This window comes from Bufo gargarizans, chromosome 6, assembly GCF_014858855.1.
Source record: "Bufo gargarizans isolate SCDJY-AF-19 chromosome 6, ASM1485885v1, whole genome shotgun sequence".
Taxonomy (NCBI): Eukaryota; Metazoa; Chordata; class Amphibia; order Anura; family Bufonidae; genus Bufo; species Bufo gargarizans.
Genome location: NC_058085.1, coordinates 241,561,701 through 241,580,294, shown reverse-complemented (window position 1 = coordinate 241,580,294; position 18,594 = coordinate 241,561,701). Strand labels below are relative to the sequence as shown.

General features: G+C 44.2%; 1 protein-coding gene across 5 annotated transcripts in view; it reads right to left on the bottom strand.

The window, feature by feature from the left end:
* The window catches only part of LOC122941355 (gastrula zinc finger protein XlCGF52.1-like), a 50,470-nt gene extending 36,337 nt beyond the window's left edge, over positions 1-14,133 (bottom strand). For 2 of the 5 annotated variants that reach the window (XM_044298536.1, XM_044298531.1), the window contains exons 1-3: positions 13,883-14,133; positions 669-807; positions 340-522 (exon numbers count right to left, since the gene is read on the bottom strand). In XM_044298536.1, coding sequence (XP_044154471.1) covers positions 340-522; positions 669-746 — 261 coding nt within the window. In that variant the 5' untranslated portion in view covers positions 747-807; positions 13,883-14,133. Of the gene's footprint in view, positions 1-339; positions 523-668; positions 1,030-13,882 lie in introns of all 5 variants that reach the window. The other 3 variants (XM_044298534.1, XM_044298533.1, XM_044298535.1) reach the window with 3 other exon arrangements.
* Between the last annotated feature and the right edge of the window lie 4,461 nt (positions 14,134-18,594).

The window sequence follows — 18,594 nt, the reverse complement described above, 5'->3', positions numbered from 1 at the left end:
CTTATGGTGATTGATGCCACTGCATAGCATCCATATGAGGCTCCCAGTTTAACATATACGTTGTGAATACTTTAAACGTGGGACAAAAATATAATGTGACCATAGCCTTACATGGAAAACCACAAAGCAAAGTGAAATTATGTATCAAAGTTAGATGTCATGAATAATGTGTTACATCATACTTGTCAAGATATTTAGCCTCCTGATGTTAAGAATTATGTATAATATCGTATCTGGTGCTAAACTATACTAACCTGCTTTGTGTTCCTCTCAGGCTGACTTTTGAGATCCACACATCATCCACAAGTTTGAGATCCACACATCATTCATAATGCTTACCTCTCTAGACAGCAGCTCAATGATCTTGTTGGTGAGCTCTAGGATCTTCTGCTCATTGTTTCTTTCTGTAATTAGAGGTGAGGATTTCATTATGGGGTACTGGATCCTGCGCAGTCCTCCTGAAATACAGTTGCTGCTGGTTGTCAGAAGCTCCCCAGATATTTTCTTCACAACCACATAGTCCTATATACAGGAAACATGAATACCCAATGCAAAATGTATAAGCAGTGGAAACAACCTATAGATATATTTTTTAAATTTTTTTTTTCCAAATCTATTTTACTGCAATACAGGTAAGATAATTCAACATATTTCCCAGAATCCCTCACCTCTCCAGTCAACAGGTAGATGATCTCAAGGGTGATGTTTAATATATTATTCGTTTTTTCCTTCTTGTTTCTGTCCATCTCTTGCCGTTTATTCAATGTACATCAAGATGGTGGTTGATCAAAGGTTGAAGCTGACCACCTAATTCAGAACAAATTTACATATTTCTGTAATTCTCTGACATCACAAACACTCTCCTATAATTGTTTTGGCACAGTACAATACTCTACATCTCCCTTCAATCACCAAAAGTTATACTTCACAACTTAAAGCTCTTCCCATTTCTCAAACTGCAGTGAGGTGTCCCACTCTTGTTGGTGCAGCTGGAGTTGTAGTTTGGGGTGATGTGTGTCCTTTTAAGTTCTATAAAGAATAAAACTTATTATTTTTCATTTTAACTTGAACTAAAACAAATTACAAGGAACACGTCACCATATTCTGGTTAGTGGGCAGCACTATAAAAAGGTTACGAAGCTCTGATCTATACCATGCTCAGCAGAATCTGACTGGCAATAACATTTTAATGAGCATGATGATCTACAATGTAAAAGTTCTGTGTGATTGCAAAGGACAAAAATTGAATGTTCAGTTTATGTTTCACTGTTTCATTGGAATTTGTCATATAGACAATAAATTGCATTACAAGTGTAATACAGTAAAATTATAATAGTTTGGTACTAGTGGGACTGCTGACAACCACGATCGTCAATGATTGTCAGTGCTCAATGGAGGTCTGGGACCTGGTGTACCCACTATGGAGGCAACAACATAGTTTTTGCATGCTTATGACCAAGTTGGATGTCAGCATCTTGAGGCCCACAAATTATCTCCCTGATCCAGCAGTAAGGACCCCCAGCATGTGTATTTGTGTGAAAATACTTGACTATGGTCATTATCCTGTTAATTTGGCATGTTTTTGCAGCACACCATATTAGTAGGACTTCAGGAGTGCCAAATTAATGGATAAACATTATAATTCAAACACTGAAGCTTTTGTTCGGAGTCAGTCCAGACGATTAAGAAAGCTACTAAGGCTCCATGAGACATAGGGAAATCAACTTTCTGGACACTACCATAAGTATTCAAAACAACTTAAAACAGACATCCCTATATCAGAAACCCATTGATCACCTTACACACCCGAGATATGCCAGCTTCCACCCCAACCGCTTTAAAAATTCCATTGTCTACAGCAGGGGTGTGGAACCTCTGGCACGTGGGCCACATTGGCCACATATTGGCCACATATGGCCCGAAGGATCATTTCATGTGGCCCCCGACTCCCTGCCCCCAGGTCAAAGCATATAGTTCAAATGCTTCAATTATAGAAGTGTTCATTAGCATGTGGGAGGTACAGGAAGGTGAGAACAGTGCTGCGCTGGCAGTACTCACCTTCCCTAGTCTTCTTCCAGGCCCCGCTCTGTGTCCTGACATGGACAGTGCATATAGGCACACACTATGATGCTGATGCTGTGTGCCTGAGTTCACAGTACAGCACAGCAGGAAGAAGACCATTGAGGGTGAGTGAATCTGCCGAGTGGCATGGCTGTCCAGAGCTGGGTCTGATCTGAGGCTAATGGAGGATGGAGAGGGTCTGATCTGAGGCTGGGAGTCTTCTCTGATCCTGGGGGGTTTGATCTGAGGCTGACCTGAGGCTAATGGAGTGTGGAGAGGGTCTGATCTGAGGCTGGGGGTCTGATGCGGCTGATCTGAGACTAATGGAGGGTGGAGAGGGTCTGATCTGAGGCTGGGCGGTCTGATGGGGGTCTCATCTGAGGCTAATGGAGACTTTGGGGGTCTGATGGGGCATATCTGAGGCTATTGGAGGATTGGGAGGGTCTGATGGAGATATAATCTGAGGCAGGGGGGTCTGATCTGAGGCTGATGGAGACCTTGGGGTCTGATGGGGCCTGATCTGAGGCTGATAGAGGCTAGGAAGGGTCTGATGTGGGGGTCTGATCTGATGGAGACTTTGGGGTCTGATGGGTGCTGATCTGAGGCTAATGGAGGCTAGAAAGGGTCAGATGGGGGTCTGGTCTGAGGCTGGGGTGGTCTGATTTGAGTCTGATGGGGACTGATCTGAGGCTAATGGAGGCTAGGAAAGGTCTGATGGGGGGTGTGATCTGAGGCTGAGGGGTCAGATGGAGGTGTGATCTGAGGCACATGTAGGCTGGGGAGTCTGATGGAGGTGAGGGGTAGATCTGAGACTGAGGCAGGGACAGTTGCAAAGGCAGGGACAGTGTCAGGGAGAGTGAAAGCTGGGCGAACCCCTCTCTGGACCATTAATGTCAAATAAAGAACAAATATATAACATTCTAGTGGTGACCTACAACCCACAACTAGAGGTACAAAGAAAAACTGCAAGGAAACTACAGAATACTCTACTCAAAGATGACCGTCTTAGGACAATATTTCCAGACCCCCCCATGCTATGCTTCAGACAACTTCTGAACGTCAAACTTTTATTTTTTAATAACAAATTTTTTTCCTTTTTTTTTTTTTTTTTGTCCCACTATGGGACTTAGGGTCCGATCCTTCAATTGTCAATTTTACACTGTTGGGAAGGGGGGAACTCCTTTCCAAAAGGGAGAAGAGCAGCACTGCTCTTCCCACATTTGGTTAGGAATTTATGTAACTATGGTAATCCCTCAAGATACAATGGCCTCAGGATACAATGTTTTCAGAATACAATGGGCCATTGTAAGTTGAAACTAGGTAATCAATATCAGATCGGCAGATCTGACACCCGACACCCCCGCCGATCAGCGCCGCCTCCTCTTCACTGTTTACCTTCCTGCCGTTGCATCTGCAGCGGTGAGCAGGTGTAAATACACCCAAGCCGTCCCATTTATTTCAATGGTATGGATCGCTCCTATACAAGTGTATGGGAACGATCCGTCTCATTGAAATGAATGGGACGGTTAGGTGTAATTACACCTGCTGTCTCAGAGATCTGGTGATGACAGTACCCCTCCCTCTACGAGTGGACTCAGAGCCCATCTTCTCAGGAGGGACCTATGGAACGCCCTGAGACGAGTGGCCTTAATGTCCGCCACTAGAACCCACATCCTCTCCTCAGGACCATAACCCTCCCAATGAACGAGGTACTGAAGAGAACTGTGGATAATACGAGAGTCCACAATCCTAGAGACCTGAAATTCAAGATTACCATCAACCACAATCGGAGGCGGAGGCAAAGAGGAGGGTACAGTGGGTTGGACATAAGGTTTTAATAGGGACTTGTGAAAAACATTATGGATCTTCCAAGTCTGAAGAAGATCAAGACGGTAGGCTACGGGATTGATGACGGACAAGATTTTGTAAGGCCCAATAAACTTAGGACCCAACTTCCAGGAGGGAACCTTCAATTTGATATTCTTAGTAGACAACCACACCAGATCACCAACATTCAGGTCCGGACCAGGCACACGTCTCTTATCCGCCACACGCTTATATCTCTCACTCATGCTCTTTAGATTATCCAGAATCTTTTGCCAAATAGATGACAAAGACGAGGAGAATCTCTCCTCATCAGGTAAACCAGAAGACCCCTCTCCAGAGAATGTCCCAAACTGCGGATGAAACCCATATGCGCCAAAAAATGGTGACTTATCAGAGGACTCCTGACAACGGTTATTAAAAGCAAACTCAGCAAGGGACAAAAAGAACACCAATCCTTCTGATTCTCCGCCACAAAACAGCGCAGATATGTCTCCAGATTCTGATTGACGCGCTCTGTCTGGCCATTCAACTGCGGGTGGAAAGCAGAAGAGAATGACAACCGAACCCCCAAGCGAGAACAGAAGGCCTTCCAAAATCTGGAAACAAACTGCGTGCCCCTATCAGAGACTATGTTTGAAGGAATACCATGCAATTTGACAATGTGATCAATAAATGCCTGCACCAGCGTTTTAGCATTGGGCAACCCAGGAAAAGGAATGAAATGCGCCATTTTGCTAAAACGGTCCACCACCACCAGAATCACAGTCCGTAATGGACAGATGCGTCCAAAGACGGGAAGGAATGGGTAACGGTAGGAGAGGACCTGATGGCTGTGAATGAGGGACTTTGGCACGCAGGTCTCGCAAGCTGCCACAAAACCCTCAACCGACTTACGAAGCGCCGGCCACCAGAATCTCCGAGCAATGAGATCCACTGTGGCTCTACCCCCGGGGTGCCCAGCAAGGACAGTATCGTGGTGCTCCTTAAAAACCTTGTGTCGTAAAGCGAGAGGCACAAACAACCTCCCAGGAGGACAAAGATCAGGAGCCTCTGCCCGGGCTGCCTGAACCTCTGCCTCCAATTCAGGATAAAGAGCAGAGACCACCACCCCTTCAGCCAAAATGGGACCCGGGTCTTCAAAGTTCCCCCCTCTTGGGTTCAGACGCTTGGCTGACTCCAAGTAGGCCAGATTCTTATGGTCGGTAAACACGGTAATAGGGTGTCTGGCTCCCTCTAGCCAATGGTGCCATTCCTCAAAAGCTAACTTAATGGCCAACAACTCCCTATCTCCCCATCCTAATTTCTCTCTGCGGAGGAGAGTTTCTTCGAGAAAAAGGCACACGGACGCCATTTGGCAGGAGAGGGACCCTGAGACAAGACCGCACCCACACCCACCTCAGAAGCGTCCACCTCAACAATGAAGGGCAGAGAGACATCAGGTTGTACCAAGATGGGAGCGGAAGCAAAACTCTCTTTGATACTAGAAAAGGCCTTACTCGCCTCTACCGACCAGGAGGAAAAATCTACCCCCTTCTAGTCATATCAGTGAGTGGCTTAACAACAGAGAAATAATTCAAAATGAACTTCCTGTAATAATTGGCAAAACTCAAAAAGCGCATCAGCGCCTTCTGATTCTCAGGAAGCTCCCAATCAAGCACAGCGCGGACCTTCTCGGGGTCTATGCGAAAACCAGAAGCGGAGAGTAGAAAACCCAGAAATTGAATTTCTGGAACTGCAAACATACATTTTTCCAGTTTAGCGTACAATTTATTCTCCCGCAGAATGAGCAAGACCTGGCGTAGGTGGTCCCTATGAGTTTTGAAATCAGGAGAAAAAAATCAAAATGTCATCTAGATACACTAGTACAAATTTCCCCATTAAATGATAAAAAATACTGTTCACAAAATGTTGGAAGATGGCTGGAGCATTCATCAAACCAAAAGGCATAACCAAATTCTCAAAATGTCCCTTAGGGGTATTGAAGGCCATCTTTCATTCATCCCCTTCTCTGACCCTGACCAGGTTGTATGCCCCTCTTAAATCCAACTTGGAAAAAACTTTAGCCCCAACAATCTGGTTAAACAGGTCCGGGATCAGAGGAAGTGGATAAGGGTCACGAAATGTGATACTGTTCAGCTCCCTGAAATCCAAACATGGTCTTAAAGAACCATCTTTTTTCTTAACAAAAGAAAAAACAGCGGCAACAGGTGACTTCGAGGGTCGTATGTGTCCCTTTCTCAGGCTCTCGGAGATATAATTACGCATAGCGACCCTTTCAGGTTGGGAGAGATTGTATAAACAAGATTTAGGCAGCTTGGCCCCTGGGATGAGATTAATAGGACAATCGTACTTCCGGTGAGTGGGCAGCTCCTGAACACTACTCTCAGAAAACACATCCAAAAATTCAGAGAGAAAAGATGGTACAGTCTTAGTAGAAACCTCTGAAAGAGACGTCGAGAGGCAATTCTCTCTGCAAAAGTCACTCCAACCATTTATTTGCCTCACTTGCCAATCAATGGTGGGGTTATGTTTAGTGAGCCAGGGTAGCCCCTTCAATTTCCGCATCAACCTTGCCAATTGTAACAGATGGAATGTTTTTAGAGGACTTTTTTCTTTTTGTTTCTTTTTTACTCTAAAAAAACTCCCTGAATCTCCTAGAGGCACAAACATTTGCCAAATGATTTATACCTCCACAACAGAAACAAACCCTCCTCTGAGAGCTGAATCCTCTGTTGTTAGAGGCAAGCAAACCCAGCTGCATGGGTTCCTGCTCAGAGGGGATTGAGAGAGGCTGAGACCCTTGCGCACTGAATGAGACCGTCCCACTGTCCTTGGACTGAGTATCACAGGAAGGAGTGATCTCTCCTCTCTCTCTAAGGCGCCTGTCAATATGAACGGCCCGAGACATGGCAGACTCCAAGGAGGTAGGTCTCTCATGAAAGGCAAATGCATCTTTCAATCCCTCTGAAAGACCATGGCAAAATTGACTTCGGAATGCAGCATCATTCCAACCAGTATCAGCTGCCCATCTCCGAAATTCTGAACAGTATATCTCTGCGGACTGTTTACCCTGGCACAAAAGACGCAGTTTAGATTCAGCCAGAGCAATATGATCCGGATCATCATATATCTGACCCAGAGCTACAAAAAATTAATCCACTGATCGGAGGGGCCGTGCCCCCAGCGGCAGCGAAAAGGCCCAAGACTGAGCGTTATCCCTGAGCAGTGATATGATGATCCCAACCCTCCGCTCCTCATCACCAGAGGAATGGGGAAGTAGGCGAAAATGGAGTTTGCAAGCCTCTCTAAAACGAACAAAATTCTCACTACCCCCAGAGAAGGTATCTGGAAGCGAGATCTTAGGCTCAGAACAAACTCCATGAACGCAAGCAGAAGCAGAAAACAAGAAGTAACAAAAAAGATGTGACTGACTTGATCCCAAACTAAGGAACAAAAGGATGAGCCCTATTAAAGCCCTAGAGCTCTCCCTGACTGTGATAGAAAGTTGCATGTCCACGTACCTAGACTGAGTGACACCTGAAAACCCTATAATAGTGAGGGGACACGACCACCGGCTCCCTGCACTTAATACTGAGGGAGTCAGGGTCACCTAGACTCAAGCCAACAGGAAAACACAAATAAAGGGATAGACTTATCTGAGAAACCAGCAGTAGCAAACTTCTAGCAGTGAGCACAATCCAGGAAGTAGTATAAACCGAAAAGTGAGGCAGTATGGGAGGGGATTTAAAGGGAGGCAATCACTGCTAATTGATGACAGCTGGGAGAGGGAGAAGAGATGTCAAAGCGAAACCAAAACAAAAGAACATCATGCAGGAGGTACTGAAGAACGTCTGTCAGAACTTCTCAGAGATGTGGCGGTGACACCTGCTCACCACTGCAGATGCAATGGCGACTCTCCAAACAGCTGATCAGCAGGGGTGCTGGGTGTCAGACCCCAGCCGATCTGATATTGATGACCTATCCTGAGGATAGGTTATCAATAAATAAAACTTGGACAACGCCTTTAACATACAAAACCTCAGACTAAGACCCAACCAATCAACATGGCCATTTTACTGGTAAAACGCGTTTTATTGGCTGTCTAGTAGCTCCTTTGTGGTACTATATGTTCTGTACTGCCCCAGTCTGTGCCAGGATGAGCTACTCCTTTGAAAACCAGGTGAGCTATGGCTTCTTTTTATTTTTTTGGTACATGTATGTAGTATGCAAGCAGTGGCGTAGGGATCGCCATAGCAGCCATAGCAATGGCTATGGGGCCCTACGCCACTGGGGGCCCGGGCCGCCGGCTGAGGATTTTAAAAAAATTCATGCGGCGAGTGGCGGTGTGACAGGGGGCAGCCCCCCCATCATTGGTGGCAGCGGCAGTTCCGATCGGAGTCCCAGCAGTGTAATGTTGGGCACCCACCAATTATTTTAATACTGGGGTGGGGGGGAGGGCGCACTGCCCACCAATGATTTTAATACTGGGGAGGGGGGGCGCACTGCCCACCAATGATTTTAATACTGGGGAGTGGGGGGGAGGGCGCACTGCCCACCAATGATTTTAATACTGGGGAGGGGGGGGGGCGCACTGCCCACCGATGATTTTAATACTGGGGAGGGCGCACTGGGGGCTGATGGAGAGGCACTGGGGGGTGATGAAGAGGGTACTGGGGGGTGATGAAGAGGGTACTGGGAGCTGGTGAGAGGCACTGGGAGCTGATGGAGAGGTGGTGGCAGCGGCAGTTCCGATCGGAGTCCCAGCAGTGTAATGTTGGGCACCCACCAATTATTTTAATACTGGGGAGGGGGGGAGGGCGCACTGCCCACCAATGATTTTAATACTGGGGAGGGGGGGCGCACTGCCCACCAATGATTTTAATACTGGGGAGTGGGGGGGAGGGCGCACTGCCCACCAATGATTTTAATACTGGGGAGGGGGGGGGGGGGCGCACTGCCCACCGATGATTTTAATACTGGGGAGGGCGCACTGGGGGCTGATGGAGAGGCACTGGGGGGTGATGAAGAGGGTACTGGGGGGTGATGAAGAGGGTACTGGGAGCTGGTGAGAGGCACTGGGAGCTGATGGAGAGGCACTGGGGGCTGATGGAGAGACATTGGGGGCTGATGGAGAGACATTGGGGGCTGGTGAGAGGCACTGGGAGCTGATGGAGAGGCACTGGGAGCTGATGGAGAGGCACTGAGGGCTGGTGAGAGGTACTGGGGGCTGATGGAGAGGCACTGGGGAATGGTGAGAGGCACTGGGGGCTGATGGAGAGGCACTGGGGGCTGATGGAGAGGCACTGGGGGCTGGTGGAGAGGCTACCTGGGGCTGCTATAAGGCTACTGGGGGTTGCTATAAGGCTACTGGGGGCTGCTATGAGGCTACTGGGGGCTGCTATGAGGATACTGGGGGCTGCTATGAGGCATGGGGCTCTTATCTGGGGTCTTATTAGGGTCTTATTAACATTGGGGGTCTGATTGGAGGTCTGACCTGAGGTATAATGAAAAAATAAATAAATTCCGGAGCAGCTTGGAGAAAAAAGGCCTCACAGTCTCCCACACTACTTCTGCCCGGCCAAGCGAGCCAGCACCCCTGAGGCCAAGCCTGCCAGCACCCCTGATGCCAAGCCTGTCAGCACCCCTGAGGCCAAGCCTGTGCCAGCACCCCTGAGGCCAAACATATTATAAGCTCCCCTTATATATAATTTCAAGAGACAAATTATGTCTGAACAGACATAAAGTGCAAATTCCAGTTTTTGTTTATATATTGTGTTGCAGTGAATTTTCGTCAAAATATATATACAGGTGAAACTCAAAAAATTAGAATATCATGCAAAAGTCCATTTATTTCAGTAATGCAAATTAAAAGGAATTGCATTAATTCAGCTTAAAATTTGAATTTTTTTAAAAGGTTCAATATTCTAGGCTCAAAGTATCACACTGTAGTCAGCTAATTAATCCATACACCCTGAGCGAAGGGTACCTGAGATTGTGACTTTGGGGTTTCATTAGCTGTAAGCCATAATCATTCAAATTATAACAAATAAAGGCTTGAAATATCTTGCTTTGCATATAATGAGTCTATCGCATATATTAATTTCACCTTTTAAGTTGCATTTCTGAAATAAATGAACTTTGCACGATATTCTAATTTTTCGAGTTTCACATACACGTGTATCAGCACTAGATATATACCCCTTACTCTCCCTAATACTCAAACTACACAAGATACATATCCCTACCTTCTGTCTAATACACATACACACCCCACGATATGTACTTTCACCTTCTTGTGTTACAGACCCCTGTACGATTTAACAATCTTCTTTAATACACAGACATTTAGATTCATACATTTCCTACACTGGCACAAATGCGTTGTCAGTGACCAACTGTCTGTGCTCAGTCCTACGCGTAGCAGTCGCAAGTGCATGAGGAGCTGCGGATGTGGCGCGAGGTCCAAGAGGTATGTGGGGGTGGGAGATCCGGGAGGGGGGGCCATACATTTTTTTTGCTATGGTGCCCAGTCATTTCTAGCTACGCCGCTGTATGCAAGACCCTGAGATCCTGTTATTACCATAGAAGATGATTTACAGGTGCAGTAGAAATGTGTGCCATAACTCGCAAAAGAATTTCACTCAATATAAGCGATCATTGATCAGATATCGACCAGCTATTGGTATTCCACTTGGTCAAAGTTCTCTTTCCTGCGTCCACAATCAGTGTTCATACAATCGCAATATGTACCATAAATCGCAACAAATGTTCATTCAATATATGCAATCAATATGTGGTCAATATACTGCATATGACAAACTAATGAACTAATGGCAACGTAAGTGTTGGTTCTTTACCACTCTTGGTTCGTTTCCGGTCTTATCGTCTCGAGAATATTCATTTTCTTGTGATCTGCCAGGACCAAATCACGTGATCCGGCCGTCTCCTTGTGGCATCCCACGTGACGGAGGCAGGTGGCAGAGCGTATCTTCTAAGTCCTAGAGTTCTTCCTCGCTCGGCTGTAACGGTAAATATAGTTGCTGTGCTGAATTTGTTGATTTCACACTTTACCCCTATGTTGGGGCCCCACAAGTAGGATCCAGATTCTTTTTGCTGTTTTTACCAAACACGTTTTGGGGCTAAGCTATGACCCTTCCTCAGTGGTCAGACCAACATAGGGGTAAAGTGTGAAATCAACAAAATCGGCACAGCAACTATATTTACAGTTACAGCGGAGCAAGGAAGAACTCTAGGACCTAGAAGATATGCTCTGCCATCTGCCTCCGTCACGTGGCAGATCACAAGAAAATAAATATTCTTGAGACGATAAGACCGACACACAAACCAAGAGTGGTAAAGTACCAACACTTACGTTGCCATTAGTTTGTCATATGCAGTATATTGACCACATATTGATCGCATATATTGAATTAACATTTGTTGTGACTTATGGTACATATTGCGATTGTATGAACACTGAGCTTGTGGACGCAGGAAAGAGAACTTTGATCAAGTGGAATACCAATAGCTGGTCGATATCTGATCAATGATCGCTTATATTGAGTGAACATTTTTTTGTGAGTTATGGCACACATTGCGACTGCATGCACGTTTTGAAAGAGGACTTTGATCAAGTAGTATACCAGATGCTGGTCGTTATTTCACTATAACAGCGGATTTTTTGTTTATGTTTTTATGTTTCTATGCTTCTTGAGTATTTATTGTATTTATGGTATAGTACCAGAACTCTCATTGGCAGGAGTTTCATATGTTCTTATGTGTTTGAAAAAAATAGTTATAGATATCCATATGGCCAGATATTGAGTGCCCTCTGTACGGTACAGACCAAAAGTTTGGACACACCTTCTAATTCAAAGAGTTTTCTTTACTTTCATGACTATGAAAATTGTAGATTCACACTGAAGGCATCAAAACTATGAATTAACACATGTGGAATTATATACATAACAAAAAAATGTGAAACAACTGAAAATATGTCATATTCTAGGTTCTTCAAAGTAGCCACCTTTTGCTTTGATTACTGCTTTGCACACTCTTGGCATTCTCTTGATGGGCTTCAAGAGGTAGTCACCTGAAATGGTCTTCCAACAGTCCTGAAGGAGTTCCCAGAGATGCTTAGCACTTGTTGGCCCTTTTGCCTTCACTCTGCGGTCCAGCTCACCCCAAACCATCTCGATTGGGTTCAAGTCCGGTGACTGTGGAGGCCAGGTCATCTGGCGCAGCACCCCATCACTCTCCTTCATGGTCAAATAGCCCTTACACAGCCTGGAGGTGTGTTTGGGGTCATTGTCCTGTTGAAAAATAAATGATGGTCCAACTAAACGCAAACCAGATGGAATAGCATGCCGCTGCAAGATGCTGTGGTAGCCATGCTGGTTCAGTATGCCTTCAATTTTGAATAAATCCCCAACAGTGTCACCAGCAAAGCACCCCCACACCATCACACCTCCTCCTCCAAGCTTCACGGTGGGAATCAGGCATGTAGAGTCCATCCGTTCACCTTTTCTGCGTCGCACAAAGACACGGTGGTTGGAACCAAAGATCTCAAATTTGGACTCATCAGACAAAAGCACAGATTTCCACTGGTCTAATTTCCATTCCTTGTGTTCTTTAGCCCCCAAAAAGTCTCCTCTGCTTGTTGCCTGTCCTTAGCAGTGGTTTCCTAGCAGATATTCTACCATGAAGGCCTGATTCACACAGTCTCCTCTTAACAGTTGTTCTAGAAATGTGTCTGCTGCTAGAACTCTGTGTGGCATTGACCTGGTCTCTAATCTGAGCTGCTGCTAACCTGCGATTTCTGAGGCTGGTGACTCGGATGAACTTATCGTCCGCAGCAGGTGACTCTTGGTCTTCCTTTCCTGGGGCGGTCTGCATGCGCGCCAGTTTCTTTGTAGTGCTTGATGGTTTTTGTGACTGCACTTGGGGACACTTTTAAAGTTTTCCCAATTTTTCAGACTGACTGACCTTCATTTCTTAAAGTAATGATGGTCACTCGTTTTTCTTTACTTAGCTGCTTTTTTCTTGCCATAATACAAATTATAACAGTCTATTCAGTAGGACTATCAGCTGTGTATCCACCTGACTTCTCCACAACGCAACTCATGGTCCCAACCCCATTTATAAGGCAAGAAATCTCACTTATTAAACCTGACAGGGCACACCTATGAAGTGAAAACCATTTCAGGTGACTACCTCTTGAAGCTCATCAAGAGAATGCCAAGAGTGTGCAAAGCAGCAATCAAAGCAAAAGGTGGCTACTTTGAAGAACCTAGAATATTACATATTTTCAGTTGTTTCCACATGTGTTAATTCATAGTTTTGATGCCTTCAGTGTGAATGTACAATTTTCATAGTGATGAAAATAAAGAAAACTCTTTGAATGAGAAGGTGTGTCCAAACTTTTGTTCTGTACTGTACATGTCTTTATTTTAGTTGTGGCTTTGGCATAGGGTGAGCCAGTGGAGTGTGCACCGTCTCTGTCTCCAGGTAAGCCACTTAGGATTTAAGTTTGTTCAGTAACAATAAAGTCACAAATACATTACAAGCAAAATGATGTGATTCACACAACACAACTAGGAAGATGCTGCACATTATCTGTCTAGCATGGCCAGTAGAAGAGCTCACAATCTTGTCAATGTTATCACAGTGTAACAAAAACCTATGACTGAAAATGTCTGCAGGCTATTCTCAGTATTACAGCCAATATCCTCACTATTTGCATGCTCCATAGTAGAGTTTGGGATCATGGAGAAAGAAAACCATAGTATCAGAATGACTTCAGGGTTTCTTCATTATTACAATCTCCCCAATAATCTCAGGCTCCCTTTAACAGTGTGTGTTGGGGAAGAATTTCAGGGCCCCCTCTTTCAGCCTAGAAAAGGGGACACATCGGACTCCCTCCATGAACTTGTTAGTACTGCCATTGTAATTCTTACCTTATTCTCCCTCTCCCCTTTGGTGCTAAAGTACTTACCAAGTCATTTCAGGACCAGTGTCAGTGGCACAAATCAGCTTTGCTAGAAGCGTCTGGGTTTTATTGGAGCTGTTGGAAATCGACTCCTGATCGGCTCCTTTGATATAGGCAGGAAAGTCGACTTGCTATAAAATTCCTCAACTCTATCTGGATACAGCCTGCTTCAATGTGTGAAGATGAGCAGCTCACATAAAGCTTGAGAAAGCAGAGTGTGCTGGAGGAGAAGAATGGTTAAGAAGATGCCTTCTGGATCTAAGGAGATGACATCAGAGGAAATAGTCATGGCTGTAGGAGGGACTGAGGAAGTAGAAGAGGTGGCAGTCAGTGATGATGAGGAATTGGGGGCTGACCCAGCTAAGAGAAGCAGATCTCCTAACAACAGCTATTCTCCTCCTTCCTTTCAAGAGAGGAAAGAGTCTCAGAAGAAGGCAGGAGCTGTTCAGAAAAAGGTGCTGAACAGACACCAGAAAACAGGAAAAACCGCAGCAGCTTAGGAACCTAGACACGAAAGCTGTGGGTGGGATACCTTCAGTCAGTGTCTCTGCACCTGATCCTGCTGATGTGAATAATAATACCATGTTTATTGATTTTATGAAACCTATGTTTGAATTTATGCAGAACTCATTCACTGTGTGTGCATTCTGCATCTGATGTGTGGGCTGCTAATTGAAGATTTTCCTAGTTTCAACAAAGGAAAATATAGATTTTATGAAAGACAGGAGACGAACATTATGCTTATATCTTTCTTTTTTACTCCCAGCTGCAAAATAGTTAACAATGTAAACATAGAAACATTTTTTATAAAATATGTAAATGAGCCTCTAGGAATATCCAATGAACAGCCAACAAAGGTTATATAAGGTTTAGCCCCACATAAAAACGTCCTTCTTTCTTGATGATGTGATGAAGGATAACTGGAACTTGGTCCGATAAACATCCATTATAAATACAGTCATTGGAAATTAAATCTGGATTTGATGATCCACCAAGAATCACACCATCTTGAATATAATCGTATTAAACTGAAAGGAAAGAGAAATGTAGATAAATAGGGTGGGATAATGTTCGTCTCCTGTCTTTCATAAAATCTATATTTTCCTTCGTTGAAACTAAGAAAATCTTCAATTTTAATTCAAGACAGGAGACTCCATTATGCAAGTTCAAAGCTTAATTTTAGATATTAGATATGAATGTAAAACATAATATCACAACATTGTTACTGGTTATTAAATAATACCATGGAAACATGTGCTTGAGGTCTAAAATAAAAGTTTTTAAAAGTTGATACGGAAGACCAATTAGCTGCTTTTAAGATGTCTGATAGAGATCCTTCAGCTTGTCTAACTTTAGTAGACATAGTTCCTCTAGAGCAGGGGTGCACAACCTGCGGCCCGGGGGCCACATGCGGCCCTTGATACCATTCTGTGCGGCCCCCAACCATCTGGTAACAGACATGTATGCCTATGTCTTGTGGCTGCTCACATGTATTTTTCATGTATTTCTCCCATTAGATGGGAGTCCTGGAAGTGTAACTAGACATTAATGTTATATAATGTGTGTTCAATATGCCATAAGTACAATATTTCAGTTGTTAATACACCTTTAAATTTTCATTTCGGCCCTCGTCATTGGTTTAGTCTGGCAATGTGGCCCCCAACCAGGAAACGTTGTGCACCCCTGCTCTAGAGGAGTGTGCTTTAAACAGTGAGGCATCAACTCCAGCTAAAGACATAGTTTGAGTACCCATCTAGCCAGGGTTGCTGATGACACTGGTAAGTGAGGTTTGCAATAAGAAATAAGGAGTTGAGATACCGATGGATTCCTGAGTGTTAAGGTTTTTAGTTGATAGGATTGTAAACACCTAACTACACAAAGTTTTTCTTGTAAAGGGAACGCAGGGTAGAAAACCGATGAGATATTATTTTTTGTACGACGTACAATAGAGAATTGGATGCCTTGTGGTAGAAACTGTCTATGGGATATATCCAAAGATTTGACATCTGATACTCGTTTAAATGAAATAAGGCATAATAACATGGTTAGTTTACATGACAACAATTTCAATGGAAGAAGATCATTATCCTCCCAATTTAGGAACAAATTGAAAACCAAATTTACGTCCCAAGTAGAATTATATTTGGGCATAGGAGGTCTTCAAAATCTAATACCCTTCATGAGTTTGTAAACTAAAGGGTGTTTGCCTACTGGTAGAGTTTGGATAGGGGAATGATAAAAGGAAATGGCCGATCGGTAAACCTTAATCGTTCTATATGCTTTTTCTGCGTCAAAAGAATCAGACAGGAAATTTATAATCTGATTTAAAGGTGCACATACGGGGTCCAATGACCATTGACTGCACCAATTAGACCAAATCTTCCAGGCTGATCTGTAAGAAGATCGGGTGCCTGGAGCCCAGGCGTCAGAAAGAATGTCGTTAGCTGATCGTGAAATTTCAAAATCAATTCCTGGCGACCAGAAATTAACCAGCCTACTAGGGATAGATGGTTCGATAGAATTAACGGATGTTGTTGTCCTGCTGGATTTAGAAGGATCGAGGAATGAATGGGAAGGATGCGTGGGTAATCTATCGTCATTGCCAGTATCTGGGGAAACCATGTTTGAGTTGTCCAGAGTGGGGTTATCAGAACCAGAGTTGATTGTTGTGACATGGTTAGAAGAAGAATCCTCGGGATGAGATTGAAAGGAGGGAAAGCATATAACCTCTTCTCGGGCCATATCTGAGATAGAGCGTCGGTACCTAACGATTCCGGATCGGGACTCCAACATAAAAAACTAGGAAGTTGACGATTGAGTCGAGAGGCAAAAAGATCCAGATACATTGGACCCCAAAGTGAATCGATATGATGAAAGACATTGGGATCTAATCTCCAATCGGGAATTCCAATCTGCAATGGTATTGGATAAGCCCGGAAGGTATTCTGCCTTCAGAGTGATATGTTTGTCTAGGCAGAAATGCCAAAAATCTTTGGCAATGTTGGCTAACGTCTCTGATCTGGTTCCTCCCAAGCGTCTGATGTATTGTACAGCCGCTATATTGTCCATCCAAAGAAGGACACAACAATGGGATATTTGTTTCGTAAAACTCTTGAGGGCAAAAGAGCCTGCCAAAAGTTCTAAACAGTTGATATGAAAGGAAGACTCTTTTTCGGACCATTTCCCTCCTGTGGAAAGAGAGCCACACCGAGCACCCCGACCCAATAGACTGGCGTCCGACTCGATAACTATATCTGGGACAGAATTGAATATAGTTTTCCCATTCCAGTCTTGGATATGTTGTAGCCACCAAATTATCTCCTCCCTGGTGTCCGGGGTTAGGATTACTTCGTCCGAGTAACCTAATCCTTCCCTTAAATGTTGTGTTTTTAAACGTTGGAGGGCCCTGTAATGTAAGGGAGCAGGAAAAATTGCTTGGATTGAGGCTGAGTAGGCCTATAATCCGTGCTATTGTCCTCAGAGATACTAAATTCTTGTTGAGGACAGATCGGATTTCTTTCCTGATAGTCTTCAATTTCCTGGATGGAAATTCCTCTTTTTCACTAAGAAGAGATTGCTCAAAAAAACCAGAGATTGTACGGGTATTTTTATTAAAGTGCCTTTGGAACATAGTTCCTTGATTTCTAAATGATCAGATTTTGATCTGTCTGGGAAAATGTGATCGGATGTGGTAACTGAGTTTGAATTGGTTTGTAGCCAAAGTCTATTTGGTAGCCTCTTACGGTGTTTAATATCCACGCGTCTGTTGAAATCATAGCCCAGACGTGGATAAAATGTTTTATCCGACCTCCTAAGGGAATGTGGGAAGAAAATGGAAAGAGATTTCTTACTTGCAAAGGGTCTTGATCTCGGAAATCCTCTATTTCCTCTCGCACGCCATGGTCTTCCTCTTGTAGGGAAGAATGGCGTGGTAGTGTAGGAGGTGGATGGGTAATTAGTATATTCTTGTTGTGGGGAGGGGCCTTTTAAGAATTGTCTGTCATGGGATCCTCGCCTGGGAAACCGGCCCTTTCGTCTCCCAGCCCTTCCAAAAACACGCCCTTGGAAGACTCTTTTTAAAGAAGTCTGGGCCTTATCAAGTGATGAAAATAGCCCCACATACTTGTTAATATCTTTAACAAAATAATCTCCGAAGAGTAACCCATCGGAGGATGAATTATAATGCGGGTCATTATGCACCGTGGCAAGGTGCGTCAATTGTGGGTCTAACCTCATAAGAATAGACCTCTTTCTTTCAGTGCATATGGTCGCATTTGTATTACCTAATAGACATATTGCCCTTTGTGACCATACTTTTAGGACTGATAAATCCACAGGTTTGTCTGAAGTGGAAGCCTGTTCGGTCAAATCAAATTTTTCTGTCAAAGGACCAACCATGTCTAGTAATCTATCTTGGATCGTCCTAAAGGAACGATCTACTCCTTTTTTGGGATTTTTTCCCAATTTTGACAAATATTTAACCAAAGCTGGATCAATTTCAGGTGTATCTGAAATTTTATGTGGGTCTAGGGCATTCAGCTCGTAGTTTGTTTCTTGCAGAATTTTCTAGTGGCTTTTTGACACCTGGGGTAATGGTACCCATTCTCCTGACCTGGGATGCTTAATCATTCCAGGGTCAAAGAAAGGTACCCCTGATCCATCCAAAATAACGGATGAAGAAAGATTTTCTTCTTCCAGGTTTGTCTCTTCCTCATCAG